Source organism: Pyxicephalus adspersus, chromosome Z, assembly GCF_032062135.1.
Source record: "Pyxicephalus adspersus chromosome Z, UCB_Pads_2.0, whole genome shotgun sequence".
In the NCBI taxonomy this organism is placed as follows: domain Eukaryota; kingdom Metazoa; phylum Chordata; class Amphibia; order Anura; family Pyxicephalidae; genus Pyxicephalus; species Pyxicephalus adspersus.
The window spans coordinates 76,947,979-76,966,513 of NC_092871.1; the positions used below are offsets into that span (position 1 = coordinate 76,947,979).

General features: G+C 39.4%; 1 protein-coding gene across 2 annotated transcripts in view; it reads right to left on the bottom strand.

The window, feature by feature from the left end:
- Window positions 1-14,625, bottom strand: part of LOC140343114 (protein bicaudal D homolog 2-like) — a 33,822-nt gene extending 19,197 nt beyond the window's left edge. For both annotated transcript variants that reach the window (XM_072429623.1, XM_072429624.1), the window contains exons 1-5: window positions 14,487-14,625; window positions 7,905-8,144; window positions 6,333-6,545; window positions 3,232-3,378; window positions 2,077-2,463 (exon numbers count right to left, since the gene is read on the bottom strand). In XM_072429623.1, the coding sequence (XP_072285724.1) occupies window positions 2,077-2,463; window positions 3,232-3,378; window positions 6,333-6,545; window positions 7,905-8,114 (957 nt within the window). In that variant the 5' untranslated portion in view covers window positions 8,115-8,144; window positions 14,487-14,625. The remainder of the gene's footprint in view (window positions 1-2,076; window positions 2,464-3,231; window positions 3,379-6,332; window positions 6,546-7,904; window positions 8,145-14,486) is intronic.
- Window positions 14,626-18,535: the final 3,910 nt, after the last annotated feature.

Genomic DNA, 18,535 nt, shown 5'->3' on the forward strand with positions numbered 1-18,535 from the left:
TTCCTCATGGTAAATGAGGAAGCAGTGATTTTCAGAATATGGTACAGTTTTACACATAACAGGAATTGTGCCCATGCTCAAAATATCTGCAAGTAACATTCAAAGCACAAAACTAAAAGGAATACAACATTACACTTAGCTTAGGGTTTGTGTGTTCAGAAACAAAATTAGTATTAAAGGAGACCAAACCTAAAACTTGTCTGCCTAGAATGGTTAATGCAATAGTTGACATTTCCCACAAATACATGTTCTGTTGAAATGTAAGGAAATGTTTCCAGATTAAGGGAAATGCCCATGTAGATACCCAGGGTACGTGTCATTCCTTTGTGGTGAAATCTATCATCATTCTTAATTCAAATGCTAAAGGTCGCCAAAACCTATAAAAAGCATGACACAAAAACCTGACATAAGATCATTCAGCAGAACATCTCAACTGTTAAGAAAAAAACATGTTCTTTAGAACTATAGGAACTATTCCTATCAATATGTTGGGTTGCAATTAAGAAGGATCAGCATCAGGTGATGCATGCAGGCCATGCTAGGTAATGCCAAGAACAGCCAGCCTAAAAAAATTCCACTCCAGCAAGCAATGCATTTCACTACCAATATGGTAGTTTGTATATGTAAAAAGGAATGCAATCACCCTATACAGTGGTACCTCGGTATACGTCTTCTTTCAAAGAAGGCCAACTTACCTGCTCGGTATACAACCTTTGTGCTAGAACTTGTATGGGTCGAAATGAGTAAACACTGCCTGCTTGTTCCTTATTCCCTTATTTACCTCTCTTGAGACAAAGCCATGACTGCCCATGAGCGTCAGTACGCCAGTTGCTACCATTCAGTGAACAACCCGCTGCGCTATAACTCTGAATTACATAACCTCTCCTCCTTTCTCAGCACCATCCTAGGCACTCCACTCTTCTCAGTAAGGTAAAGTGAGGTTTGATTTTCATTTCATCCAATTGCTTTTGTAGTTATGTATTTTAGTGCAGTGTTTAAATTTGTTACAGCCCTTTCAATGTATATGCGAATAGAATTTTTTATGGGAACGGATTAATCATTTTCCTTTTCTTTCTTATGGCAAAATTTGTTGGTATAAGTCCTGTTTGGTAAGAGTCCAAGGACCTGGAACAGATTAAGGACTTATACCCAAGGTACCACTGTATAAACAAAATCACATACACAAACTAGACCGATACATACAATATATTATATTTATCCTACTGCTAATGTCAATAGAGGTCCCAGCAAGCCAGGTTATGGAAGAGCCATCAGTATCTAACTGAATAGGACCTGTTCAGTCAGCTTTATCAGCTTGGTTGGATGGATAAGAAGCAATACATTCAACCTTTTTAGAAGTTATTGGTTAAATGTCACTGCTACTAAACCTACTCTACCAAAAACCACCAGAAAGATTTACAATAATTATTGACATGCAAGGGACAAAGCAAGTCCATAAAAGAAAAGGTGTGCTATAACCTCAATAGGATGTCCCTGTCATCCAAATATTTCAGACCTGTAATGTAATGAATCACCAAAACCCATAACAATTTACTATAAATGCATATATCATGGTATACAAATTACCAACAATGGCTAGTCATGAATGGAACAATAGCATGACACAGGCAAGTAGTAATTCCTCATGTTTTGGAGTGTATCCACAACCGTCTTAAGAGTTCTTTCAGGTTTGGCACATCCTAAAAAGTTGGTTTTTCAGCCTTATGTTGTAAAAGCCTTCAAATTGTTTCTTTTTTACCCCATTACATTATATGTTTTATACCATTTTTTATGCATTCATACCAAAAACAGCATTCTGCTGGTTTATATCATAACAAATAGATACTAAGTAAATACCAAGAGACATCATAAACCATAGAAGTGAATATTAAGCAATAGTCAATAAAAGCTCTGTGCATAGCATTTATCAATGCAAAAGACTGCATCTTGTGATCCAATAAATAAAGTCCAGTTTGGGTAGTACCTGGCGGAATAGACAAACTACAAAAACTTCATCCATCTACAAGTATAAGACATTTTTTACATAGGCAAGCATTGTAACTAGTCAAGATATACCTGCAGTAACTGCTGCTTGAAATTCTTGATCTCAGTCATGTTAATTTCAGTAAAGAGATCCGTGGACAGCTTGCGTTCAGGGTTGCAGTTACATGGGGTGGACATTAAGACATCTCCATTAGACTTGTATCCACTGTCAAATTCTTCTTTGATTGAATCTTCAAAATTGATTTGCAAGTTTCTTATGGAGTCATAGCTTTGGAGCCCATTCAATTCTCTCCTGAGTTCATTCTTTTGTTCCCTCTCACTCTTCAGTGTCTCCAAAGTCTCCTCGAGCTGTTGCTCAGCTATGTCTTTTAACCGTACCAGCTCATCCACTTGCTCATTCAATATATCTATTTCTTCATCTCTTCTTTTCAGTTCATGTTTTAGCCCTTCATAGTGCACCTATGACCAAAAGAAAAAGTGATTTTTTTTTGTCCATGTGTGAACAAAGTCAAATTCTTCACAAAGTTTGATATATATATTTTGTAACTGAATACAAGACCAAGTTCATCTAGTACATCCCACATACACCCCCCCTTCCCCCTGCCCAAGCTGAACAGTCAACTAATTTTCTAAAAAGAAAACGCTGACCTCCATAAGCAAATATTGCCTAAATAGAAAAGGCATTTGTACTTTTTCTTGAATCTGTATTTATAGGTCTGCACAGTAAAAAAGGGTGAAACTTGTCTCATCAGGTTAATGCTATATTAAGGACTGGGTACTTTCTCCCAAAACTGCAGCTTTGAGTTGCATAGCCCTATTCTGTACTATGGGAAAGCCTTATGCCACCAAGAACGCCAAATATTTTAACAGAAAATGCAAACATTTGGTATAGTTTTTGCTTTGTATATATAGTTGTGTAAGGTTTTATAATATTGTGCACAAATGTTTATCAAATATCTGTTCACCGAGTCTGTTTCTGCCCTCAACTTTTCTAATGAGGTGACTGATTGCTCCTAAACCTGCATGTTGATTTACTAAAGGAACCAACCACCATCTGGTTTTCTATTAGACCATGGTACAATTTAAACAACTTCAGCAGAGCTCTGCTACAGTCTAAAAAAAAGTCCATTAAAAAAAAAACATTGTTTTTAAAATGGGTACTTGAAGTGAGACATTCCTTTTAGCATTATGCACCCTGAGGAGACTATGAAAATAAATAAAAATTACCTGGTTTTCCTTTAAAACAGACACTTGCTTCAAAAGAGAAATATTCTCTTCTTCAAGGTCAGAAAAGTCTTGTAAATGCTGCATTTCCCTAAGTTTATACTGTTTTATCTCATTACCTAACTGCGTCTTCTCTGTAACTCCAGTGTCCTAAAAAAAAAAAAAAAAAAAAATATATAAAAGGCAGACCATTACAAGTGACAAGGGAAAGCAGAACAAAAATAGTCTTGGTGGTTTAATCCACTGGCCCCTATCACTACTATATGGCCTAAAGTAAGGAAGGAGCCGGGGGGGGGGGGAAGGAGAAACCACAGATTAAAGTTGGGACTATAAGATTATAATGAATCTTCAAAGTTTCTTCATTCCTACATTCCTAGAAGATAGGGAATGGTCACCTTCAAAGTAAAAACTCACTTGGCAAAGAATGTCCAATCAGTAGCAAGTGAACAACAAAATGTGTTTGTCCATATATTTGATGATTAAATTTAGCTTCACCTCATTTCCCAAGCTTAGAGAATTTTATCTTAGCAAACTAAAAATTTCATTGCTTAACTGAGAATTTTTTTTTTATAGCTGGCAGCAGGAAATTGTAGGCAGATTGCATTCCCTGTATTGTGACCCAACTCATTAGTAACCACCCAAAAACAGCCAGGTGGGTGCTTAAGTGCTGGGAGGTGCACCCAGCTAGAATGGGCTGAGGAGAACACTGATTTTTTCCTTGATTTGTACAATTAACTGACTGGTTTTAATCATCCAATAGTATTACAAAATAAAAGTTCTTTACTCCCTCCCCCCAAATGACGAGGTATCTACAAAGTATTTTTACTGTGTTCAACTTCCATCAGGTCTCCCATTTAATGGAGATCTACATTAGCTTGAATGTGAAATTAACAGTTTAAAGTCTTTTCAACAGGGATTATAAACAGCCATGCTCGACTCCAGTACTAAACTGGTATACTCCGATATCACTGCATATTATAACTTCACAGTGTGCATTAGATTCTGTATTAGTTCAGAGCCCTTCTCATTTCTTATTGGAGGACATCTAATACCACCTAGCTCTTTCCTTCCCAGCCCGAATGTCCCTGGCCCTCATGAACTGGATTGCATTTCAATCATAAATGCCAGCATCATAGATAGTCATTACCTTGGGCTGTCTGTAGGCAAATTAAAACAGTCTAGATCACCCATTTTTCAAGACTGGCATATACCCAATAAAACAGAACTAACTTTCCATAATAAAAATTCATGATCAGGCTGGTCATTATTGCAGAAATGGACAGGCAATGTCCCTTCTGCAATAATCCCCCCTACCTGTCTGATTGCTTTGGCAAACTGTCAAAAAAAAGCTGAACTGTGCAAGTGTTTGTTGACTGTATACCCAGCAATCCTGTTTCCCCTGCACATGGTGGGAATGAACAAACTCCTGTGTTGAAGTTTCATCATCCTGGCCTGACGACTGTCTTGGACTGTTGTGGCCTGACGACACATGGAGACTAGGGACAGGCGAGTATTGCAAGTTTAGTTCCACTTTAAGGCATTTTCATATTTGCACTACCCTGTTTCCCCGATGATAAGACACTGTCTTATGTTTTTTTGGATGGCCAAAATATGCTCTAGGGCTTATTTTCAGGGGGATGCCTTATTTACCCATCTGCAGTCTCCGTTAGGGAGGGATGAGGGAAGCTGCCTGTGTTTGCGTGGGCGGAGTCACGTGTGTTTGCATGGGCGGAGTCACTTCAGTCCTGTCACTTCCTCTTCATGAAGAGGACGCACGGAGGAACCACACACACGGAGTCACCCACCGCACCATGCGATTCTGGTAAGTAATCGGTGGGTGGCTTATTTTTCATTTTTACCTAAAAAGGGGGGCTGTCTTATTTGATGGCCCTGCCTTATCATCGGGGAAACACGGTAACTCAATTGCATCAGTGCTCTTGGGTGCTGTGATGTTTTCAGTAGCCTTTGTATGGCCCTACCACTAGCTATGATTGATCTGCATTGTTTAAAGTAGCAAAGAGATATAATAGAAAGGTTTTAATATGTAATTAGCATAAATGAAGAGGCTAAAAAAGAAACCAGAAAAGACAAACAGATTGTTCATTGACTTTTTACTGACAGTTTACATGAAAAACATGTAGCTGCAATTTTTTACAATGATAGCAAATAGAGATATTGTGCAGCAAAAGCGTGATCATGGAAATGTATAATGAAGGTCTTTCCAGTGTGGGAACGCAGAATATAAAAAGGCTTTTATGCTTGATGCCAGCCAGAGAGATCCCTGACTTTTCTTGGTGGCCTTCCACAAGACAAGCCAGCAATTGTACTCTGCAATGAATCAGCATTGCTTTGATCCTGAATACACAAGCCTACATTACAGCCTGGTGTAATGTCTAGCAAACTGTGTGCAAATTGTCTTTAGGTAAACCTGAACTCCTGATAGATTGAAGTAAATTTTTTTAAAAAGGCCAAAAGTCTGGTTTTGGTTAGCATGAAAACCAAATTGCCTTTTTCCCCCCCTTACATAAAATCAGAACAGGCAGTGGAAAAAGTTACCCTCTCCTGTTGTCCTTGTAACTACTAGTTTTGATAAATCTACCCAAAAGGGACAAATATAGCATCTTTATCACTTCCTTATTTTATCAGAAAACTACAGTTACAAGTGGATCTTGATTTTGAGCATCTCTAAACTCAAAGCACACCTATTTTATATATGCAACATGTACTACCCATGTGGTGGCATTTATGAGATGTGTCACAGACAAAGTAATACCTTAGCACCAAATTATTGCTCCTGTGTACAGGAAGTGGGGGCTTTCCCCATCCCTTCTTAGTGTCTTTGTGATAAGATATTTGTCCATGAAGAGGGCACTGTAGCACTGAAGAACGAGCAAGGGGATCAAGCAACAATGCTGGATAAGGTGTCCACCAGACCCAGATATGGTTCTGAAAAGAGAACTGGGTGGTGGATCTTGTTTTTCAAAGCAAGAAATAAAAGGGGTTGTAGGGGGTGCTATACACAGTTAAGGATAATGCCAACAATGCACAGTATAAGCAGCTTTTGGAATTGTGTTTTTAGTTAGTCTCACTGTGTCTTATCTTACCTTTGTCAAGTTCTGAATAATGAGGTTGAGGCGTTCATTATCTGCAGTTGTTTCAGAAACAGACAACTTCATCTGCATCATTTCATTCTGGAGGTCATCAATCTTTGTGTTTAAATTAGCTTCCCTGGAAGCAGATTCCTTCAGTAAGCTTTCCTCTCTGCTTTCTCCATCAGCAACTGTTTTTTTAAGGTTCTTGTGAAAGTCTGCAAAAGCCTGACCAACACACAAATAAGCCAAATAGTCTCACTTTTATGTAGGTTATGCTTCAAATATTCAATGTAAAACATATTTAGATACATTCATTCAAGTTACAGGATGTGGTTTTTAGGTTTCAAAATAGCTGACTCTGCTGCACCCCAGGTATTCACTAACTAAAACCAACAAGTGTTCTAGATTAGTCCTATATGACCTTGAAGATAAGACACCATGCAAATACACAAAACCATTCTGAGGAAGTTTATGTAATAGAAGTTTTAAAATGCATTTCAAGATACTGCTTTGTGAAGCATCCTCCAATTTTCTTTGGATATTGACTAAAGGTTCTATTTCAAATCATTAAAGGACTGACTATCTTGTCAGAAAAGATGGACTAAAGGTCATCTCAAACCCATGGGGTGAACGGCAGCAGTCTGCCTCAATCTGCATTTCCAACCTTTTCCCCATTTAAGGGAATAGGAGCAGTTGAGACCTGCTGCAGATTGCTGTGTAATTTGCATTAGGGGACGTTCCTTTTAGCCATAATGGTTGTGGTCTAATGATCTGCCCAACTGCAGTCAGAAGCAACCTATTGCTTTGAGGAACTGCACTCTGATCCTTTGCAACCACAACAAAGTGCAAACCATTCTCATTGAGGTAAAATGGCAGCAGTTCCAAGTGTATTTGAGGCAGTGGTAGAACACTGCAGTCAATTGCAATTCTGAAATGGCCCTTAATTTTTTTTTATCATAAAATTTTATCAGACTAGTTGTACCTCTAAATCCCACTAACATTCCATAGCCAATTTCACCAATTACTCAAAACATTAAAAACAATCTGACATTTATTGTGTAGGCCTTTACAAGTTTTCCAAAAGGTGTTCTGTGGTATCTGGCAAATTGACAGCAGATCCAGCAAGTCACATTGCCTCCGCTGACCTGCCTGCTTCCCATAGTGCATTACACAAAACTGCATGATCATCTGCATGATCTACGCAAGAAAACATTAAGGCAGACCAAGCCCCATTGGCACTTTATGCTCAGACACCATTTTCTTAAAGCTAGTATTAGTTTTTCACCAGTTAGTGCTACAGGGAGCTCTGAGCATCAATGATTCAGGTATGCCAGGTACCCTTTCTTATACTTTGGATCATTGTTGGTAGATACTAACCACTGTGATAAAACAAGCCACAAGACCAGTTATTTTGAAGATTAGCTTCCCCACATCCTTATGCTTGCTAGCTTTTTCCTGCTTCCATCACCTCCAAGAGTCCACTTGCTGTCTAATAAATCAAATCCCTTCTCGGATGCTTTTGTATTCAGATAATTTTGTCACATGAAAAAATGAATAAAACTCAAAGCATGAGTTATCTCCTACCTCCTTCATTTGCTTTAGCTCCAACCTCATCTGCTCACATTCAGACTCTAGGTCTGAGTTTTGACGCTTTAATTCTGCATTCTGCTCCAACACAGCCAGTCCATACTTAGCCGCCTGAAACTTCTCTTGGGTGGTCACCTGTAGTTCTGCAGACACACGGTGCAACTCTGCCCGCAGAAGGGAAACATCTTCATGGTCCATTGTGTTCATTGAACACAAGTAAATGATCTCCGGTTGAACCTGTTGCAAAGACAACAAACTTTCAGTTGAATGCATCTTTTTTGTTGTACATAAGCATGGAGGGGAGTTTTTTAAATAAGTAATCCTTCTAAACAAAAAGAGTTGGCAAGCAAAAGTTTAAATCTCAGGGTGCACATAATCCCACAAGCCAAAGACCCAAATGAGATTCTTAAGTCAAAAGTACTTCACCTCTTCCATCTAGGTGATATACGGTCATGGAATAACATCTTTAATCTTTAACGCATAACTAAACCCAGGAACAAAACAGTAATTTATTGCAGCTCAACTGTCCTTGACATAGTGACCGTTTTCCTTGATTATACCTGGTGTTCCTGTCAGCAGCACGTTTTCTTTCCCAGGTTGACAAATCTTACTGCATCCATGAAAGAGCAATGTTGACTTCAGATCCATGTAAAAATTTGTCACCCTTTTGGGGTTCTGCAGTACAAAAATATAGCTATGGACAGTATTAACTGAAAGGAAAGCAATGCACAGAAGTGGATTCCTGGCAGGATCAGCAGGTATTTAATGCACTTAGCGAACAAAACACTGTCAAAAGATATATGTATGTATAATATACACAGAGCAGAAGGTACAAAACAAACCATTAATGGTTTACAGTGTCCAGTGCAAAATAATAAAAACCACTGGAGAAAGACACTCCCTGTGTCAGTTTTTGTGGATACCTAAAACATTAGGCTAGGTACACATGTACAATAATTGTCCTTGTAAAGGATCCTACACAATCATTTCCAATGACAAATGACTGCACAATGCATGAATGAGTGCTGTACATACAGCACCATTCTGCTCTATGGACAGGTATGAGAACGGTGCGGCACGATGAGTACTGTACACATGCAAGATTCTCATCCGATATCATCCCTGAATCAGAACCATTGCATGTGTGGACATAGCTTTAGCCTGATGTCAAATTAGTTCCATGTCATTGCCTTCGGAAAGAAATGCCAATACAGTCAGGTAATTAGCACAAATGGCATTCTTACCATCTTGCTAGAGGTTTTATTTATATTTTAATAGGTTCTTTACACTGTTGTAACATGTAGATATTAGTGGCAGGGAATCCATGCAGAACAGCATAGCTTTGTTCATTCTTCAGATTTTCATAGCACAGACAGCACAACCCTTTTCTCTCAAGCATACAAGAAATGATTCAGGACTGCTAAGCGGCTTCAACATTCAAACATTTCAGGCTGCAGGATCTCTACTGTATTATACTTGATCAAAAAAATCAGAAAGCCTTGAAGACATAGAATATTAGGAGTGTTCCTTAAAGAGAACATAGACCATTTTTTCATCAAAACTATTCTACCATTATGTGTAATTAACATTTCATGCATGTTATTTAACTGTAAAGACCTCCCTTGTGTAGACATGCAAAAGTCCAAAACCATTGCTTGGTATCGCCATCTTGGATGTGATGACAGCAGCCCCCCCCCAGACTCAAATATGTCACTTAAGGGACACTATAGCAGCCTTCCTCAACCTTTTAACATGGAGGAACCCTTGAAATAACTTTCAGGTCTTCAGGGAACCCCTGCTATAATTACTATATTCAAAGCTCACAGTACATTTGTGGCGGTCAGTGGGAAAAATGTTGCTGCTACAGACAGCAAGAAAAATCTGGTGTCAAGTAAACTGAACCAAAAGGTACAAATTGCTCAAAGCAACCACTGAAAAACCCCAGGGTTCAATGGAAACCAAGTTAAACACTGATCGTATTCTTCATATTTTCTGCTGGTGAGGACATAAAAAGTATCTACATATAAAGGTATAAACAGGCTGTTTTGTCAGAAAAATCTTTTTTATACACAAAAAATACCACTTTTGAATATGCATGTATTGTTCAAAATAATTATAAAAGTAGAAACTAGTCTAACCTCCACTTTTGCAATCAACTGATTACTTTCAACATTATGAAAGTGGAAAGCTTCAATGCAGCTGCTTTATGTTCGCTTGTGCATCCACTATAACATATGTTAGCCGAGTCTATATTCATTAGCCAAGTCCAAAAAAAAATCCTTGTTAGCAGGGTCACTCCTTAAATCAAGGTTTCGCTGTATATTGGTGCTTACTAGTCCCTGCATGTGATGTCAATAAACTTGAGTTAGTTAGAAATGAAGCTTTTTGCAATGATCAGGGCAAAATGTCAGTAAATTTAGATGAAGACTATACAAACACTTTGAGAAACTAAACCCAAAAGTCCCTTAAACAAAAAAGTCCATTCACCTTAAATCCCGCAGTTCAGTCAGATCCCTCCAGAGGTCTCAGAGGTCTCTTACAACAGGTCCCGCATAGTCTTGGCATCCGTCCGCGAGCCGGCGCTTTGGCCAGTGCTATCCTTTCTTCCTATGTCACCCGACCCAAGTGCAAGATCAGGTGACATAGGATGAAAAAAAAAATTGTCGATCTCACGGTGCATGCGGAGATGCTTGGGCATGTGCAGAAGGAGCACCCAAGACCTCTGACCGATATCCTGGGAGGCTTTGCATTTCCATTCATTCTCAACTGCCTAGGTGGTTGAGAATTAGGGAGAGGTGCTGCACCTTTTTTTTTTATTAAAAAAAAGACTGTTGCCTTAAAAAAAGCATTTTCACTTAACATAAAAGGGTTGTGTACCCTTTTATGTAAAGTGACATTTCTGAGTTTAGGTACGCTTTAAGTCACCCATAAAATACACATGCTATATATAATTTGATCACAAGTTTTGTGGTGGGGCAGAGAATTACCCGTCACACAGGAAACCACTGCTGAACTTCCTCACTGTCTTTGCTTCTACGAATACTGAGCAGCCCATAGCAGTCACTGCATTTCTTTTAACACACAAACCATAAAACATGTTATATGAACGGGGGGTGCAAACCAGAACTTGACTTTGAGGGCAATTTTTAATAAAATATGATATCTGCCTAAACATTTATGTTTTTTTATTCAATTAGTGTTTTGAAAAGCTTTTCAGTACTTATTCTAGCCCTGATCATGACTAATATGCAAAAAGGGGCTGTGGACATGAAATATGTTTGTGTATATTGGTATATATTGCTATATACTATTATAAATTACTAGAGCCGTTTCACCAGCATTTAAAGTGAGCTTTTTAAAGCCTATAACTGAAATTCCAATGGGCTAGTCTACACCAGTGAGTTTGTAAGAGGCACATTTTGGAGCATTAAAGGCTTCATCTACTCAGATGTTTAAAAACCATCCACCATGACCAATAGGCCATTTATGGGGTGGGTGGGAGCACACTGGACCTGCCTAATAACTCCTCCCATCACCGGGGAAGACCCCCTGAAGTGAAGTTCTTCTCTGTATGCATTGCGGAGGAAAGGCATTTACCTTCAAGGAGCTTTCCCTCTTTATCGGTGTCAGAAGTATCAACACTGGCTGCAGTAAATAGGGGAGCAACTGCAATGGGGCGGCACCGGAGCTCTAGTGGCTCCGGCAGTTCCTAACGCCCCCTGGCTGATCCGCAGGCATTAGGCTGGATAGAGCAGGGGGCGTTAAGCCAGAACAAACTACTGGCTAGGCTGTATCTGACCTTAAGGCCGGTGTTTGCCAACTCCTGGTTTAGACCTAGTCTTAGAGAACTTTCCTTGCTGATTTTTAAAAACTTCAACTTCTTGTAACAGGGAAGAAACGCTTCCATTGAAATCAATAGGAGCATTTGCAAGAGATTATAAGCATTTAAAAAGTGCTTCCATTGACAAGCAATTAGACGAGTTTACAGGAGTTTCTAAAAGTTTTAATTGCCTGCTTTAAAAGCCTAGAAACTCTTACAAACCCTCATAAAAGCAATATGGGCTTTTATATGTGATTTTGGGTTTGCGTGTAAACTCATTCAATAGTGGTATGGGAGTTTAAGAAATTAAAAAAATATAAATAAAAACTGTGCAGACCAAGCAATTATGCTTCAACACTGAAAACAGATTTCTAATGTGGCAACCCAGATGAGAAGTGTCAGTCTCCAGTTAATTGCAAATGAGGCATAAACACCTCTAAACTGCCTATTCATCACTTTTCTGATGAATCCATAAATATGTTTGAATAAAAAAATAAGATCTACACACTGCAACAATTTCTGATCCAGTATGGTTTGTTAAAAATTAGGTAAAATATCGATATCCCCAATATCGGTCATTTACCGAAACCACCATGAATCACTTAATTTCAAACTGGTGTAAATAGTCCTAAAATCAGCCAGCCAATAGGAACTTTCATAATTATATCATTTAACAGGCAATGTAACCATGTCAGTGCTCAACTCAGAATTGAGTTTTTAAGCTGGGGTATGTAAGAATATGTAGGTGGGTGGCAGCCCTTGTATTGTGACCCAACTCATCAGTAACCACCTAAAAACCAGGTGGTTGCTGGTGCCAGGTGGTGTGCCCAGCTAAAGAAAGCTGGGGAGAAGACTGCATGTGAACTCCTATTAAATTATTACTCATTTAAACAATAAACTCTTGGCTGGTGGTAATGCAATATAATTGGAATCTCTGTATCTGTGCAGTGTATGACCACACTGATGGTAAAGTGGGAAACATTGATCTACAATAGGGCCCCCCCCCCGCATCAGGGCAGTGGACACAACTTCTATCATTAAGGTTCATAAATCAAACAATAACTGGCATCTGTAGACCCAATAATAGCCCCCAGCACTGGTGACAGTGACCACCACTTCAAGAAATGATATCAGTGAGCATAACAATAATTCCCAGCATTGTTGTTGGCAGCCAAACAACAGTCATACATACAATATCTACACTACTGGCATCAGTAATATCCCCAGTATTGGTGGTCACAGTAACCCCTTCAGTCAGTCAACACAATAGCCTTAGCACTCACATCACTGGTACCAATAATAGGCCCCAGAGTCGTCAGCAGTCATAATAAACCCTTTCATTATTGATGTCAGCGTATGCAACATTACCGCTAACATTGGCATCAGTGGACACAATAACTTAGAGTACTGGTATCCATGCCTTCATTAGAGAGGAAGTGAACCCAAAACAAAAAAACTTTCTTCAATCCAGCAGAGCAGTCAATCTGTCCAGAGGGTTCTTCCATTGGGTGCCGTGTCGGCCCAGCATCCCGTCTTAGGGCCTGCGTGCTAGGCACCACCATCTTCTCTATGTTCTTCTGGGTTTTTCTTCCTACGTCAACCAACGCAGGAACAATATCAAGTAAGTAGATAGAAAAAACTTGATGATCTTACTGGGCATTCATGAGATCAGCAACTTTCCTTTTTGGCAAAAGGAGCACCCAAGAGCCTGCCGGGACGTGCAACGTAGGTATCCCAGGAGGCTCTGCGCTGCCTAGACAATTGAGAATTAAGGGGAGCAGTGCTGCAGCTTTTAAAAAAAAAAAAAAAAAAAAAAAAAGGTAAACACTTAAATACTAAACAGAATTTTAACCTTACACAAAAGGGTTGGCTATTCTTTTATGTAAAGAAAAAATTCTGAGTTTAGGTACACTTTAACACCAGCTCCCAAAGGGAAGAACCGGCACTTATTTTTAGTGTCACAGCAACACTGCGGTGCCATTAGGATGGATGAAAATATATAATACAAATGTGTATAGGATGGATTCACAACTGAATATTCCATGTTTAGCCACATTGCAGTGCCATTTCAAAATTCTTCCCAATGCAGCAAGACAACAAAGCTCAAAGCAAGCACATTATAGCACTCCTATTGTGTGACACCTTAGATTGCAAGCTCTTCAGGGCACTCCCCTATTCCTGTCACTGTCTGTATCTGTCTCATTTGCTACCCCTATTAATTGTACAGCACTGCATAATAGGTTGGCACTATATAAACCCTGCATAAAAATATAAAAATAAAAGAAAAAACAAAAAATAATAAAATAACTACCATGCACAGGTGTGAATTCAACACAAGTTGTCTTCACCTTTTTCCTTTTCAAGTGTTGGGATCTTCAGCCAACTGGCCAGTGCAGAATGACACAATTCCCAAACATGACACAATACACCAAAACCATACAACAAGCTGCAAATGTGTACTCTAAAGATGCCAAACATTAAGATATTATGTGAACCTAACAGCTGCATTTGTACTCAGATTAATGCAACACAACCAGTATGCAATGGAAGGCAGTGACCTATCACATGATACATTGTAGACAAACATTAAGCACCGGTCTCTACAACACCCTCATCAGACTCCAGGCAGCCATATCACATATGGCAGCATTGGAATAACACAACCCAGCATAACCAAAAAAAGAGCAGGAAGGGGACTACAAACAATAAACATGCCCGAACAAACTTTATAAAACACGAACATATTTAAAAACACTTACACGTTTATGGCTCTATACCGTTATCAAGGTTGGTCGGCCGGCAATAAAGGGAAGTTTTACACAACTGGTCGTTTTCTTCATTTACCGTTGTTCAAACCACTACAGAACGCTTCCCTCCAATTTCCGGTACACGGCGCACGACCGAAACTACAGACTTGTCCCTTTTAAACAACTCCTAACCAATGGCTGAGCAGTGCTAAAGTACAACATGTGTGCCAGGGACTAGTGATTGGTCACGACACCGTCACTCATTCAGCCTCTTGTGAAACGTTCGATTGATTGGTTATATTCATATACGGGGCGTTTCTTCAAGCTCCCTGCTGTTGGCAGGGCGACGCTATGAATGAATGGTTTGCAGAAAGCGGAAGTGAATGATAGCTGACAGATAACGGGGCAGATGTATGAATGGCGCAGCTACTATATAAATAGTTCATTTTATGTTACTGGATGGTGACTAGAGGCTATAAACAGTAACTGCATGCTTTACAAATTTCTGAGCTGAAAAAATAAACACATACATACCATGCTCCAATTTATATGGACCCTAAGGCTTCTTTAAGACTTTCTGTCAAAAAAATACCTAGTCAGCCACTTATAGGCACATAGCAAATGTTTGCTATGCCTCCAGGGGTGGCAAACATCACCTCAACCTGCAACTGCGCCTTGTAAAGAGAAAAAGCAACCACACAGTCAGAAGAAACACGCCATTACAGGAAACTTTGCTTGAACCTCTCCGAACGCAATCAAACGCACAAAACAGTTCCCAAACACCCCGACTGGGATGCGTGATTCAGCATGCAATGCAACACTGGTATACTGCAAAGTTGAAAAGAGACCAAGGTTCCATTTACAACGCCACTCATCTTGATTCAAAATAAATATCACTCCAGTGTTCCTTGGTAATAAATGTGTAATGCATAGTGGAAAATCACCAAAGTTTTGGATTAGAAAGAAAATAATTGCCCTTTTTTTGGCGCAATGCTGTGCAGATGATTGGATATAATGGGTCCATCACGGCCCCACACACATCGTCTGACACGCATTAGACCTGGTATTCTCTAAACTCTGCAACCTTACCACCTTGACAACTCACCATTTCCTTTTTTCTGATTACAACCGTATCACCTTCAACCTATCTAATTCTCGTTCTTCTTTGCCACATCCCAGACCTGGTCAATGGCAGAGAGATATCCCTGACATTGACCACAACCTATTCCTAAACTGCCTTACGTCCCTAACCCCCACCCTCCCTAAAATCACATCTCCAGGTAAAGCTGCCACTCTGACCCCCGTACTACTAAACCCGGACCCTGGCACAACAATCACACCAAACAGCTACAAAAGACTGTTGAGGAGTGGAGGAAATCTGGCCTCAGCGCAAACTTCATGGACTACAAAGCCATGAACTCCCTCCTAAACTCCACCGCTACCTTCCTTGCCCAAGACATAGCCACCTACTTTAGAGATAAAATTGTCAAAATCAGACATAATGTCTCTGCTCATTGTGCTACTCCAACCATACCCACCCCTTCCACCTGTAAATCTTCACTAACCTCCCTCAGCCCTGTTACTCTGGATGAAGTCTTCTCTCTTCCCTCATCATCTCCATCTACTACCTGTTCACTTAACCCAATTTTTCCTGATCTACTCCGTTCCCACTCCTCCACCCTGCACCCGCACTAACCAAACTATTCAACCTTCCCCTTTCTACTGGTATCTACCCCTCTGCTTTTAAACATGCCATTATTCCCCCTATCTTAATAAAAAAAACACTAGACCCCTCCCTACCTTCTAGATACTGTTCTATCTCTCTTCTCCAATATGTTTCCAAACTTTTTGAATGTGTTGTTTATAAAAGACTCACCAATTACCTGAGCACCAACTCTCTCCTTGACCTTCTTCAGTCAGGCTTTCGAGCTGCCCAGTCCACCGAAACAGCCTTTACTAAAATGGCCAATGACCTCATCAGAGCTAAGTCACAAGGCAACTTTTCCCTTCTTCTCCTAGATCTTTCCTCTGCTACTGACACTGTTCATCACTGGCTTCTAATTTGTGACACTGTGCATACTCGTTCACTCTAGTCACTTAGGGGTGTATCATTGAGCTCTGCAATGGAATGGTTTCACTTAGGGGTCTATAGTTAAATTCTGCACTGGGGTTCTGTCACTGAGGGGTCTATCATTGAGATCTGCACTTGGATTCTGTCACTGAGGGGTCTATCATTAGGTATGCACTGGGATTCTGTCACTGGGGGGGTATATCATGGAGGTCTACACTGAGATTCTGTCACTGAGGGGGGTATAATTTTGAGGTCTGCACTTGGGTTCTGTCCATAGGGGTCTATAATTGAGGTCTGTACTTGGATTCTGTCATTGAGGGGTTGATCTTTGGGGTCTACACTGGTATTCTGTCACAGAGGGGTCTATCATAGAGATCTGCATTGGGATTGTTTTACTTAGGGGTCTATTGTTTAGGTCTGTACTGGGGTTCTGGCACTGAGGGGTTCTATCATTAAAGCATGCACTCGGATTCTGTCACTCAGGGTATATCATGAAGGTCTACACTGAGATTCGGTTACTGAGGGGTCTATCAGTGAGGTTTTCATTGGGGGTCTGCCCCTAGGGATGTCTGTCACTGACTGCCAGCAAAGGATGCATCATTCATGTACATTAGTGACACTGTGCATACTCTTTCACTCTAGTCACTCTTTTTAACTGTACACTTTAAAACTAAGGCTAAAAAAGCCTGAAAAAAGAAAACAAACACCCACAATATCTATAGGTTAATGGATTTAGAGCAATCATTCTCAACCAGGGTTCCCAGGTTGTTGGGTGTTCTTTAAGCATTGGTGAATTGCCCTCCCATATTACGAAGCCCGTGTAGTCCTAAGGCCAATGCTGCTTAGCACCAGTAGATCTTCTCTTGCTTTTCCTTTAAGTAACCGTCAATAACAAGAGGTAAATTGACCAATGTAAGTAACATTCTTCACACTGACCCCCAATATAAAGGGAGTGGGTATGTTTCACAGACTTAGAATGGAGCAATATTCTAAATGTCAAAGTAAGGGTGTCTGTCTTCATATGCTTCTTGACTATTAATATTATTATTAATAATTAATTAATTAATTAATTAATAATAATAATAATAATAATTAAAAAATATTTATTATATTATTTATAATAATTAAAAAAAAAAATTTTTTTACTGTTTTCTAATTTAATTTTGTAGGACAGAGAAAGTGGATTAGTCTTGAGTGTCAAAGAGTTTGAAAGACTTTAGGTAAGCAACATTCTTTGTTCTTTTGTTTAGTCTTTGTATATTTATATCTTACTGATCATTATAATTGTCCTAAGAGTAGGAGATAAATTAATTCTTAACAAGAGTTCCCTAAAACCTGAAAATGATTTTAGGGTTCAAGCAGGAAAGATCCATTTTAACGTGGCTATGTTCAAAGTGACCACATCCCCACAGTTTGCTTCACACTTGGCCCAGCCATGTGGTCAATACATTTGTGGCTCTCCATTAAGTTGATTCTGGATGTTTCAGAACATTAGAAGAGACTGTAATGTTAGAGTGCAGTGAGCATGTGTTTTGTTGAGAGACTTAAATAAGATGGATTGTTGCTGCAGATTAGTCCCAAAAGTAAAAAGGGGGTGAATTAGGGACTAGACTTGCAGCATGAAGAAGACAATATGCTGTTGTGCAGCTTAAGTAATTTTTTAAACATATTGAACCTTTAAACACCTCATCTAATTTAATATTGCCTGCTTTTGTCCTCTAATCAATGTCTGTATTTGGTCAAAGGTTTGTCCAGTTTATGTGAACTTTGCTTGTTCAAGAGGAAGCAAAATAATGAACTGGCTCCAATGTGGACATAATAGACTAGTACTGTACTAAAGATCAGCTGCAGAGTAAACATAGAATTTGACTAGTTGTTTTTTTGCATTACATGAGTAATACCTTTATTTTTCCATCACATGCTCAAACACTTTTGGCTTTCTTAATCGCCAGCCCTGCCAGGTTTCCATTAGGGGCCAGACAATATTTAA